At 41.9% G+C, this 13,988-nt stretch overlaps 1 protein-coding gene across 1 annotated transcript; it reads left to right on the top strand.

Moving 5' to 3' along the window:
• The first annotated feature begins 1,428 nt into the window (after positions 1-1,428).
• Positions 1,429-3,616, top strand: LOC100496639 (major histocompatibility complex class I-related gene protein). The gene is made up of 3 exons (XM_031891825.1): positions 1,429-1,657; positions 2,934-3,212; positions 3,345-3,616. Exons 1-3 carry the CDS (start codon positions 1,429-1,431, stop codon positions 3,614-3,616), a joined length of 780 nt encoding a protein of 259 aa, XP_031747685.1.
• The last annotated feature ends 10,372 nt before the right edge of the window (positions 3,617-13,988 follow it).

Genomic DNA, 13,988 nt, shown 5'->3' with positions numbered 1-13,988 from the left:
CACCTGTTTGGATCACTTTGGTGGCTTACTGATGGGGCAGCTGTGCCCCCTGTTTCTTTCTAGAGCTGATACAATGCACAATGTGGGGATCTAAACACGGGTCTCCTTAGTGTGGTTACAATTTCTTCCTCCAGTAGAAAAACATTGGGTCACAAACTGATTTTTATTTAGTCAGAAAGCTAATTTTCCAACTTAATTCAGGGTCCCTGAGGGAAAAGTTAAAAAAAAGTCTGGTCTAATTCCTCCAGCACAAACTGGCATATCTTTGGTTACAGCGCAGAGCTACCTAACCACAGGGTACTAGTAGCATAACGGAGCTTAATACATTGATTAGAACCCATTCCCTACAGTGGTGCTATGGGCATGTCTATTCATATTGCAAAACAATTGAGGCTTATTTGGCAATCCCACAGGGCACCATGCCCATAGTATTGGTGGCGCATACTGTGCTGCACCTCGTGCTACATATTGGGGTATATTTATCATGCTGTGTAAAAAGTGGAGTGAAGCATTACCGGTGATGTTGCCCAGGGCAACCAATCAGCAATTAGATTTCTTCAGTTAGCAAATCAAAGCAAAGCATCTGATCTGCTATAAACAACATCACCAGTGATGTTTTACTCCACTTTTTACACAGCATGATAAATATACCCCTAAATGTGAGTGTGCAGTGATACGTACAGGGATTTCCACCACTTTGTGACTCTTAGGGGCCCATTTACCTAAGGTTTTCTGAGAAAAGTTTGATTTTTTTTATGTTTCATTTTTTTCGAGACGGATGTGTGTTTGGGCAGTATATGATTGTTTTGTTTTTTTCTTGAAAACCTTGGATAATTCTGAGTACGTTCTCAAAAAATTCAGATAATTTTTTTTACAAACCCACAAACGTACTAGATTTCTAAAACTTTATCTGACTATTTTTAGACTGACAAAAAAGCACACCAGGTTTAAGATGCCGAGAACCTTAATCCCATCAATGTTTTCTAGTTCACCCAATTTCAAGGGCAACGCATTATTGTTTTCCAAGATGCATGTGAGGAAAATGAGCACCAATGCTCCTAAAATGGCCGCTGGAGCACTTCCTGTTTAGGAAAAATAAAGAGGATTCATGGAAATGAACTTCTGTTTTCATTTGGCTTTTTGACCATTTTATTTTTGTAATTTGCAACAAATATATATAAAAATATAAAATATATAAAATATTATAGTTGTTATGTAGGTGCATAATGGGGGAAAGGTTTGTTGGCAATTATTCTTGGCTGGGCCTACTAGGGTGTGGGCCCTCCTGGAAATGATCTAGTACCCTGGGAGCCCATTGGGCCCTGCTATGCTACCAGTTCCTGAGCGGTTCTTATCACTTATCCAGTTAATATTTTCTTGATGTTTTTGCTTTTTTTAGGCAGTCGCACACTAAAATTCTATATAACGATGTTATCTACCCCTCAACCCGGCCTGCTGCAATACTCAATCGCTGCGTATGTGGATGACGTGCGGTACGGGAGGTACAACAGTGACACCCGCCGCTGTGAGCCTCTGTATCCATCGCTAAATGTATTATCCAAACACTTTGATATTCAGACCAAAAATGCACGAGACACAGAAAGTACACAGAAAGCGAGGATGAACTTTATTATGGACCTTTTAAACAAGACTCATGGTAAGAAAAATATCCAATTGAAATAACTGAACACAAATTAAAACCAAAAAAAGCCAGCTATAGCCCGTGCTTGCTGGCTCTTAGGGCTCTGGCACACGGGGAGATTAGTCGCCCGCGACAAAACTCCCTGTTCGCGGGCGACTAATCTCCCTGAGTTGCCGCCAGTTGCCATCCCACCGGCGACAATGTAAGTCGCCGGTGGGATGGCACACGCGGCGGCGTGATTTCGGGAAATCACCGAAGTTGCCTCGTGAGGCTTTTTCGGCGACTTCCCGAAATCGCACCGCCGCGTGTGCCATCCCACCGGCGACTTACATTGTCACCAGTGGGATGGCAACTGGCGGCAACTTGGGGAGATTAGTCGCCCATGAACAGGGAGTTTTGTCGCGGGCGACTAATCTCCCCATGTGCCAGAGCCCTTAGGGTGAAGACACACAGGGCTACTAGTAGCAGCTACTTGTCACAGCTACTAAAATAGACAATGCTGATCACTTACTGATAATTGTCTCTCCGTGTGTTTAGCAGAGGCAATTCTCTGTATTGTCTATGGCAGGGGATTTTCTGGAGTTTAGTAGCCTTGAAAAGTAGCTGCTACTAGTAGCCCAGTGTGTCTTCACCCTTAGAGCGATAACACATGGGGAGATTTGTAGTGTTTTTTTCACCCTGGGGATTTATCACTCTAAAGCAGGGGGATAAAATCCTATAAATACCCCACATTCAAGGCAATTGCATTTCGTCCTTTCTATTGAAAACTGCACCTCGTTTAATGCAGGGGAGCCCTGTGCCATTAGACAAGGCATAAGTGAGGCAATTCTCATTCACTTGAGAATAAATCTTCGGGGTGGCAAATCACTATAAACCTCCCAATGTGCCTTAACCCTCAAAGTAGTAAGAAAAATAAGAAAATAACTCAAATCTGCTACTAGGTTTTTTCCCCATAGTCCTGTTAGGAGCCACTGTGGTCATCTTCCATTGCTTCCAGTTCTAATGCTTATTTTCCCCAAAACTGGGAGCTCCCACTAAGTGTGGATGGCATATAGCTCGCTACATGAAATTTGTTTTAATCAAAATAGTATTGTTTCCACCCCACTGGAGTCTCAGTTAGCTCACACATCCAGGGGAAAAACAATTTTCATATGAATGGTGCCATTTAATCCATTACTGAGTCTGGCTGATAATAGTAGTATGGTTTTATCTGTCTGCCTGTACCATGCTAGGTTATAACTATTAGACTTTTATCAGAATTTCTATGTAACTCTGGACCTTTGTATTGCAGATATTAATCACGTGTACCAAACCAAGGCTGCCTGTGTGCTGCATGAAGATGGTACAGTTGACGTATACCAAGAAGTGGCATTAGATGGCAAACAGCTCATAGTGTTTGATAAAGACCTAGTGGAGTTTGTGCCTGCGACCCAAGAAGCCGTGCTACTCACTCAGTTATGGACTAAACATTACGCGAATGCAAAGAAAGATAAATTGTTCTTGGAAAATGAATGTACCCAGCATTTGAAACTGTATATACCATATATAAAGAGTTACTTGGATAAGAAAGGTGAGCTCACAAAGCAATAATTCTGGATCAATTTATTGAAACTTAGATATCAAAAGCAAAAGAATAAAAAGAACATGTTTGCAAGCTTTTTAAAGTACTTTTAAGATTTGTATTCTTCCTTTTTTCTATCAGTGCCCCGTGTAAAGATGTCAAACTCAGAGAGTGGTACCAAACTGCACTGCCGGGTGTATGGGTTCTACCCCCGAGATGTAGTTGTCAAATGGATAAAGAATGGGAGAGATGAGATTCACTCAGAGGAGGCAGCACAGATCCTGCCAAACCCTGATGGCACCTATCAGATCAGAGTCAGTGTGGGGGTAACACCAGAGGGGGGCGCCACTTACTCCTGCCATATAGATCACAGCAGCTTGGAGAAGACACTGGTTGTTCCGTTTGGTGAGTGACTTTATAACTGGCAAAGGCCCATCCAAATAGGCATATAAATATGGTAATACATAGGGTTATATACACATGTAACGTGTGTTTTTGGGATATGCCAGTACTGCCGAATCATATGTGTGTGTGTGTAATTCAGTGATTATGGGTGTGAGTGTGTCTGTCAGTAATGATCTGCCTTTCTCTATTCATTCTGTAGAAACAGAGACCAAGAATTCAAATATTACTTACATCCTTATTGCTGTCGGAGTGATTGTTCTCTTCCTTGCTTTTGGCCTGGGATTTTTTATACAAAGGAAAATGAAAGGTATTATTTAATTTGGCTTTGAAATATATAGAATTGTTTCTCCCTTTTAGATTGTTATAAAGCTATAGAACCATGTGACCATATAAAGGCACAAGGGAACTCTGAGTATCACTCATGTATTATAAGGGATAATGTACCCCCTACTGTAAATGATAAGGATATTAGCAGTCACTGAGGGGCTCTGTGCCCATATAAAGGCACAAGGCTGCAGGCTGAGTTATACAGGGAACTCTGAGTATAACTCATGTATTATAAGGGATAATGTACCCCCTACTGTAAATGATAAGGATATTAGCAGTCACTGAGGGGTTCTGTGCCCCCCATATAAAGGCACAAGGCTGCAGGCTGAGTTATACAGGGAACTCTGAGTATCACTCATGTATTATAAGGGATAATGTACCCCCTACTGTAAATGATAAGGATATTAGTCAGTCACTGAGGGGTTCTGTGCCCATATAAAGGCACAAGGCTGCAGGCTGAGTTATACAGGGAACTTTGAGTATCACTCATGTATTATAAGGGATAATGTACCCCCTACTGTAAATGATAAGGATATTAGCAGTCACTGAGGGGTTCTGTGCCCATATAAAGGCACAAGGCTGCAGGCTGAGTTATACAGGGAACTCTGAGTATCACTCATGTATTATAAGGGATAATGTACCCCCTACTGTAAATGATAAGGATATTAGAAGTCACTGAGGGGTTCTGTGCCCCCCATATAAAGGCACAAGGCTGCAGGCTGAGTTATACAGGGAACTCTGAGTATCACTCATGTATTATAAGGGATAATGTAATGTAACTGTAAATGATAAGGATATTAGAAGTCACTGAGGGGTTCTGTGACCATTTAAAGATAATGATAATTCAATCTCTCGCAGACTCTCCAATCCCACCACTCTAATATTGAGAAGTGCACTCCTACACAAAGTAGCTTTATCTCACAGATCGCCAGTGTCGGGGCAAGCAAAGTTAAATAGCGAGGACTTTACATGTTAAATTTAGCAGACGGGGACATTTCACAGGGCATTTTTCCTTGGGGACCAAGCTTCTAAATGGGGCTGAATGGGAACCTTAGTGTAACCCAATCTTGGCTAAAAAATGCCTAATCCGGCTAACATAGGTTACATTGAATTCTCTTGACACAGGATGGGCCTACGCTAGATGGAAGAGTATAGTGAGAATGGTTTTGTGTAACTACACCCCACCACTGCCATATGTAATAAAACAAAAATAAGCATGCCAGAGGTTATTTACTAAGCAAAAACTTTTATTAGTCCAAGACAAAATCCACAGGGTTAATACAGCAGCACTTGAGGCAGTAGAGTTTAATAAGTACCAGGCACATTCATGGGCAGATCTGTGGCACCATGAGAAGACAGGTTAGGGGATTTAAGGTTCATTCATAGGGTTTCAATGACTCTGGGTGTTGTCTGGATCCCCTACAGCAGACTCATCTATACCGCAGTCCCTTCACTTAGGCAAGCATTGCCCAGGGGAGAGATACTCCCTGCTATCAATCCTTGTTGGAGCACAGGCTGCTTTTCCTAACTAATTCTGCACTCATATTCTAGGAATCTCACATTGCTAGAATGTGCTATGAAAGTAACTATTCCATTCGATTGGCTAAACCTCATTCACGGGGTCCCTGCTCCCCAATTTCAGTCCTTCTAAGGCAGAACACTTACTGAGCCTTGTTGATCCCAGGCTCTCTGGAACACATCCACCCAGAGCAACTGTGCAGAAAGTGGTTACAAATCCTTGGGCCAATACTACAAGATAATAATAGAAGATATAATAATAAGCAAATATAAAACCTAGGCTTTGCCTATCAACAGATACATAGGAAGTGTAGGGATTTAAAGCCATATAGGGCTGTTAACCCTATGGATCTCTACAACTGTAAGTGTAAATTTGGCTTGCCTATTGATGCAATGATCCTGGAAATACCACCACCCTGGATGACAGGGTAATTCCAGTGTTCCCACAGTGGTTGTGTCAATAGCTTCAACAGAAATGCACCAAATACACATTAGTGCACTGGAAGTCATGTGTTTTCTCCATAGGTAGGAAAAAAGACACAGCTTTGATTTTGGAGCAAAAACAAATAGAAAATGGAAAATAAATATGAAGGAGGCCATTTTGCCTCCATCTAGAGGAGGGAGCCTATGAAACCACAACCACAATGAGGCTTTAAACATCCTTAGCCCGGTGGTTTTACAACAATTCACACTTTCTGTGGTTTTACAACATTCACACTTCCTATCACATCATTTAAAAAAAGAACACCTGCCTCAATGAGAATCATGGCACCATTGTGACTGGATGTCTGTGACTATACTCCCCTTAAAGGAACAGTCCAGTGTAAAATTGAAACTGCGCAAAATATAAAATATTTCTAATATAGTTAGTTAGGCAGAAATGTAATCTATAAAGGCTGGAGTGGGCAGATGTCTTAACATAATAGCCAGAACACTACTTCCTGCTTTCAACTCTCTAAGTTGTTAGTTAGTCAGTAACCAATCAGTGACTTTAGGGTAGGCACATGGGACATAACTGTTCAGTTAGTTTGTGAGTACGCAAGTCAGATTCAAATGCAAGCTAACTGAGCAGTTATGTCACATATGCCCCTCCCCCTCAAGTCACTGATTGGCTACTGACTGCTAACAGCTTAGAGAGCTGAAAGCAGGAAGTAGTGTTCTGGCTATTATGTTAGACATCTGCTCACTCCAGCCTTTATAGATGCCCAACAAACATTATTTATTTTGCACAGTCTGTCTATTTTACCCAGTTTTATTTTTACACTGAACTGTTCCTTTAAGGGTTTAAATTCCCTACCACTCAGTTGAACTGAAGAAGCCATTGGACGAGTGGTGAAACATTTTTAAAATTCCGTTTGCTTTAGCTCTGTATATCTGCGCCGGATACTGGCATTTTCTCATATATGTGACCCTATGTTTGTTACTGTGTCAGAGTTGTACGTTGGCTCTGCTAACATTTGAATTGTGGAAAATATTGTGTTGCGATATTCTGAAGAAACTCTTTTTCCTATTTTTGAAGGCGGCCGACAGAGTGTGAGCACAGAAGAACAAGACTGCTTAAACCTGCACAAAACACTTAATTAGAGAACAGCCTCCGGGTATTCAGAGGTTAATAGTAAGGCTGCAGCATCCCCTTAATCACTTGGGATTCATTCTCCTCCTGTAACCCACTCGGCCCCCTCCCTCAGGAACTGACTTTGTCTCTTGGCTTACTGAGCATGCTCAGTACATCTCAACTCAGATTACCAAACACACCCTCCAGTCTAGCAGCCAATGAAGAGATGGCACGGTTGGTTTCCATAGAAACTCTGCTTTCGCTGGAGAGTTTTTTTCTCCCAACCTCCTCTCCTGAGCTCAGTTTAATTGTTACAGGGCACAATCCAAGCAGGACTTTTTAGCAAAGTAAGTTCTGCCTGTGTAAGCCTGCATTCTTCATTGCACAGTGCACGTGTGCGGTTTGCTGATGTAAATGTCACTGAAGATGTGTCAGAGGGAAAATGGCTGCTGGGAGAAAGCTGCTTTTTGTTTTAGGAAAATTTGATGGTGCTGGCAAAGGAGGGATGGATTTTAAATTCATAATCACCATCATCATCATAATTTATTTATATAGCATTAGCAATTTACGCAGTGCATTATATAAATATATATATAAACAAACAGAACCTCCTTGCAAGAATTTACAATTCAATGAGTTAGGGTACATGTGAAACATATAGAAACAAAATGGTGATCTATGGTACATTGTACATGTCTGATCAATCAAGATACACTGAATATGGTTTCAGGGTTTGGAGGTAAGTGAAAATTTGATAGGCTGGGGCAGAAAGCCTCGGAGACGGGCAGAAGCCCAAAAGAAGGGGAGAGTAGATTGCATGAAGGAGGGTATTTTGATATCAGAGCTGAGTTATAGGGAGGGGCTTCATTGTTAAGGGCCTTGAATGTGAGTGTTAGTAATCTGAATTTGATTCCAGAGGAGACTGGGAGTCAGTGAAGGGATGTAGAGCATGTGGAGCGGTGAGATAAATGAATGAGTCTGGCAGTAGCATTTAGAACAGGCTGGAGTTGGGAAAGGCGATGTGTTAGAAATCCCGCAAGGAATAAGTTGCAGTAGTCAAGGCAGAAAATAATAAGAGAGTGAATAAGTGTTAAAGTTGAATCTGAGCTGAGGTATGGGTGTATTCAGGCAATGTTGCACAAGATTTGGCATGTGTCTGGGTGTGTGGTGTAACAAACAGGTGGGAGTCTAAAATAATTCCTAGGCAGCATGCCTGTGTGGGTAATTGGAAGGTGATGTGAGGGAAACCTGAGGGACAGGGGAGGATGTTGGAGGAAATATACTGCATTTTGTTTTAGAGAGATTCAGTTTTAGGTGTCACTGTAACATCCAGGAGGAGACAGAAAAACACAGTCTGTAACTTGGGAAAGGAGAGAGGGTAGGAGTAAGCATGTAAAGTTATGTTTCATCAATATAAAGGGGGTACTGCACTCCTAATAACTGAATAAGTTTCCCTAGAGAAGTAGTACAGAGTGAGAGCAATAGGGGGCCCACAACAGAGCCTTGAGGATCTCCAACAGAGAGAAGGCATGAGTGGAGGTAGAGTTAGACAGCAACTTTAAAGAAATGGGCAGAAAGTTTAGCTCTAAACCAAGAAAGTGCAGTGCCAGCTGAGTATAAAATGTGTATGGGGAGTGGGTGGGCGACTGTGTCAAACACTGCAAGGAGATCTAGTATGGTAAGTATGAGATAGAGACCTTTAGCCACGAGAAGCCACAAATAACCTTTATATGGCCATGGAACTCCTCTGTGCCTTATAATATCCCTATATTTTACAACAGGGGGTACTTTATTCACTATATAATATACAAGAGCCACAAATAACCTTTATATGGCCATGGAACTCCTCTGTGACTTATAATATCCCTATATGTTACAATAGGGGGTACTTTATTCACTATATAATATACAGGAGCCACAAATAACCTTTATATGGCCATGGGACTCCTCTGTGCCTTATAATATCCCTATATGTTACAATAGGGGGTACTTTATTCACTATATAATATACAAGAGCCACAAATAACCTTTATATGGCCATGGAACTCCTCTGTGACTTATAATATCCCTATATTTTACAATAGGGGGTACTTTATTCACTATATAATATACAAGAGCCACAAATAACCTTTATATGGCCATGGAACTCCTCTGTAACTAATAATATCCCTATATGTTACAATAGGGGGCACTTTATTCACTATATAATATACAAGAGCCACAAATAACCTTTATATGGCCATGGAACTCCTCTGTGACTTATAATATCCCTATATGTTACAATAGGGGGTACTTTATTAATTATATAATATACAAAAGCCACAAATAACCTTTATACGGCCATGGAACTCCTCTGTGACTTATAATATCCCTATATTTTACTTTATTCACAATATAAATATATATATATCTTATATATATATATATAAAAAATAAGAATGGAACTTATTTAACTACTACCATTTTAGCTAGCCAATAAAGGGATTATATTTACATCGCTTGTTCTCAAGATGACTTGGCCACTTGCACTATTTACACAGACCAAGTGTTGATGAATATGAGAAAGTATGGGGAGTCTGGAAACAATCTTGTAATGATAATAATGCAGAATAGTGCCCTTGTGTAAGGTCCTTTGTGTAGATTTAGAATCAAAGGTTTTAATTAATGCATTGTGTTTCTCTGCACCTTTTCTAAAGTAAAGACGCTTGTTTTTTTTTTGTTTGTGTTTTAAAAATTATCCTAAGTAATTTTATTAAACATATATTTTTTTAAAACAATCACTTCTGACAGTGTAAGTGTGCATCACTCTGGGAATAACTGCATGTATGACATTATTATTATTCATATTATTGTTATTATCGTTATTAGAGAGTAAGAGGATACAAAAACAAGGCGTAACAGTTTCACATACAGATAATGCCATTTCACTAGCACAGACACATTATTACAATTGCTTATATTTATGCACCAATACCGGGAGGGCCCTGTTTGCCAAAGCTTCCAATACAACAAGAGGAGAATATGAGACATAAGGAGGGGTTATAACCAGTGTCATTGGAGGAGTGGGATTAAGTTATAAAAAGTTTATAAGTAAAGTTATATATACATACATACATACAAGATGTATATGATGAAAATTGATAAACCAATAGTTAGGGGCTGATTAACTAAAATTAGTTGGTATGGTATAAATTTGAATTAAACTCGATCATTGTTGTATTTATAAAATGTCACGATAATGTGTGTCACAAAACGTCACACATGGGCAGTGCTCTCCAGGTCGCATAAAAAGCCGCAACAGTTGGTATTAAAATTGACCAACCTTTATTTGCATCTAAACACGCAGCCTGAGGCCTTACATGCTCAGAGACCTCTCTCCATTTCTTACATATAGGAAATATATACCCATAATCCCACTGTGGGGATTTAGCTGGTAGCAGCTGGTAGCGGATGGTAATCTGGGCTTCACAGACGAGACAGACAACTCTGGTTTGCAACCAAAATGATCAGGCTCCTGCCTGTGCTTTATTTTCCACAGTAAAGCAGTATATATCACAACTTGGTATTTTGCAAGTAAACAGTTCAAGAAAACATACGTCTCACCAGACTGTCGTTTCAACACACGGGATACCCAAATCCTCACTGCCAATGCCCGGCAGTCCTTTTCTGGAGTCCCAGAATCAGGGGACCTTGTCGTCAGTCCTGCCTGCCCCTCTCAGTCTCTCTCAGAAACTGAACTATGTGGTCGCGACTCCCCCTGCTCCCTCGCAGTGGCAGGTGGCACCCCCAGCTCCTCTAGGGGTTCCCAACACAGGCAGCGCTCCTGCACTGTGCCCTGCTCTGAGAGTGACCTTCAATTAGACCAGGCTCAACCTCCAAGTCTCTCAGAAAACTGACCCTTGCTGCACACCCAGGCTCACCTTAAATGCTTCAGCTGTTGCCTAATTGGCTCCAGCATTCCCTAATTGGCTCCAGCATTCTCTAACCATACTGCAGGGCACTAGCCTCTCCTGCCCTGGAGATTTAAAGGAGCCAGTACCTCAGCCTGGGTGCTATATACCTGCCATCCAACAGACAAGTCTCACTGAGACAAGCCTTTTTGTCACATACCTTCCCCCTCTGTTCGAGCCCGTGGGTTCGGACACTGATTCCCTGGTGGAAACACACCAAATAACGATATTTTCCATTGCCTCTCTCACATATCCCCCCCCTTTGTTTTGACCCAGGGGCGAAACACCTTGCAATCCCACTAGAAACTCTCTTTCTCTTAAAGGGATTTCTATTTCAAGTCTCTCCACTTTGTGTTTCGTTAAAGGGATAGGGAGAAGCTTTTCACTACACCAGCAGGTGCCATTCACACCCCCTTTTAAGCATGACTTTTCCCCAGCATGGGAAAAATCCAACACCCTCATCTCAGTCTGAGAGTACACACACATGCTTTTCTGCAAGTCCTTTCTCTCAGGCATTAGTGACCCTCTTTCATACTCCTGCATCGCTTCACTCAACAGGGTTATCACATCTGAGTTAGTTGAGTCATCTTTATCATGCACAGACTCGCATTCTGCCAGTAAGCTCGCCTCTGTAGTTTCAGGCTTATTTTCCACTTTATTACCATCAACAGAAAGTGGTGGGTCACCTTTGAAAGAACCCTTTAAGGCAGCCTTATTGCCTATATCACCGGGATCTAACACGTGTGTATCTATGCGAGTAGCCACACACACTTTCTTCTTCTGCTTCTCATCTAATGGGGAGGAAACAGTTGCCAGACTTTTGCTAACACTGTCAGACACCCATGCCTCACCATTTTTGTCAAAATCATGCACGCACGGCATTTTATCACTCACCGCTTCAAAACCTACAGTAGGCTCTTCCTTGGCCTGCAACACTAGGTTTACTAGCAAACATTTGTCTTTGCCGTTAAGCATTTGCTCACTAGATGCACCCTGCCATCTGGTAGCATTTGTCACTTCTCGCACACTGTCATGTGTCACACAGCCTGGTACACACTCAGTGTTCACATCTAGCACACATTTGGCATCATTTGTATCAACATTCTCTGCCAAACTCACATTTTCTGTGTGAACATCTCCTTCCACAGCATTTGGCAAAGACCTCACTACTTTGCCTTTAAGACATTCCTCAGCCAGTTGATTCATCACCAGGTTCTCACTGCAGACAGAATCTGGGGTGCCCAGAACCTCACAGCACTGATTAGGAGGAAGCTTCAAAGTAACTCCACTTTCCTCCACAGTCACTCCATCTGACTTACTCTCATTGGCAATGTGGCTGCCAATTACCTCAGAACACTCAGTTCCATTTTCACTCAAAACCTGACACTCAGTCAGCTCAACCCATTCACCTGTCTTATCAGGTACCTCAAAAAGTTTGCTATCAATGGAATGGGAGCCTCCACCTGCATCATCTTGCGCACACAATGACTCTTTAGTTTTAAAGTACTGTTCCATTGTCTCCACCAGCTGGGCAGCTACAGTGGCAGACCGCTCAAAAGGACAAGAGTCAGCAGTATGACCTGGGGCATAGCAATAGGTGCAACTTACTGGTTCCACATTGCACACACTCTCAGACCCGTCATACATGGTGCAGGGCTTGTCTTTCACCTCACCTTTAAGGCACTCCCAGGTGGACTCACAACCACACAACAGGGAGACATTCTCACTTTGCATTAAACCTTCAGGTAGCAAAGCACACTTTTCTGTCATGACATTTTTCTCTCCAGCACATTGTGTTTCCACTCTCACACAATTCAGCTCACTGGAGACCAGTTCTGTGGCCGACACATCCTCACACACAGAATCAGGAGGTAGTTTTACCTTTTCCTCATTTACCTCCTCAGACACACTGTTTGGCTTACCACCATTCACTGCCATGTTACCAATTTTTACTTCAATTTTGCCATCAGCTCTGTTCACACACACAGATTGACCTTTAATAAGTTCAGGAAGTTCACCTGACTTCTCACTGAACTCACTTTCCAGTGCCTTACTTCCCCAGCACTCCTTATAGGCTTCTAGTGACCTTTGCATTGCCGCATATAGCGGACAGTTAGCCGCAACATGCCCAGTAACATAACAGTGGGTGCATCTTTCCCTTTCAATTAGCTCAATCAATTTAGCTATAGCAGTTGACAGAGATTGCTCATTAGTACACTCATCCCCTTTAAGACCTTCAGGAGATGAGCTGCAACCGGGCAACAAAGAGTTACTCTCAACACATGGCTTTAACCCTTCGTTCACTGAAGAACTTGAGCATACTTTGCTCAGCAGTTCTACATGCAGACTCTCATTTGCATCAGTTGCAACATCTTTTTGCAACAAAGCTGCACAATCATCACCACTCACACAGGCAACATTTTGTTCTGTTTTAACAGACTCAGAGCAATTTACACTCACTGCATCAGTCACACCTGCTAGGGACACATTTACATTGGGGGTCACCCCTACTCCCTTTACCTCAGGCATAACGCTAGCACACTTTTTACTTAAGAAATCTTCTTGCAGATACTCCTTCTCTGCATTCAGGTGTTTCCCACTGTGAATTACCTCATTCACACTCTCTAGGGGAACATTAATACCAGGGGTCACCCCTAAACTTTGTACCATGGGTGTTACCTCACACCCCACAGTCACACTCTCATTACTCACATCTGGACATTTCTCAGCAGAATTACAGTTAACATTTTGCATAGAACAAACATTAGCCAACTGGTTTGTTTGCCCCTCAACCAAAGATTTGTCATTCCCCCATAACTCCCAGAATAGGGGAAAGTCTGTTCCCAGAATAATTTCCACATCAATGTCCTCAACAACCACAAGTGAGTGGCCAACTGTCCCTCTTGTTGTTTCAAAAGTCACACAGACAGTTGGTTTATTAGGCAGCTCTTGTATCTTTGGGATCTCTTGCGGGGATAAAACAAACATCAGGGTTTCATGCAAAACCTTAGACATGGGTAACTTAGCATC

This window comes from Xenopus tropicalis, chromosome 8, assembly GCF_000004195.4.
Source record: "Xenopus tropicalis strain Nigerian chromosome 8, UCB_Xtro_10.0, whole genome shotgun sequence".
Classification (NCBI taxonomy): Eukaryota; Metazoa; Chordata; class Amphibia; order Anura; family Pipidae; genus Xenopus; species Xenopus tropicalis.
This window is presented reverse-complemented; position numbering and strand designations above follow the sequence as displayed.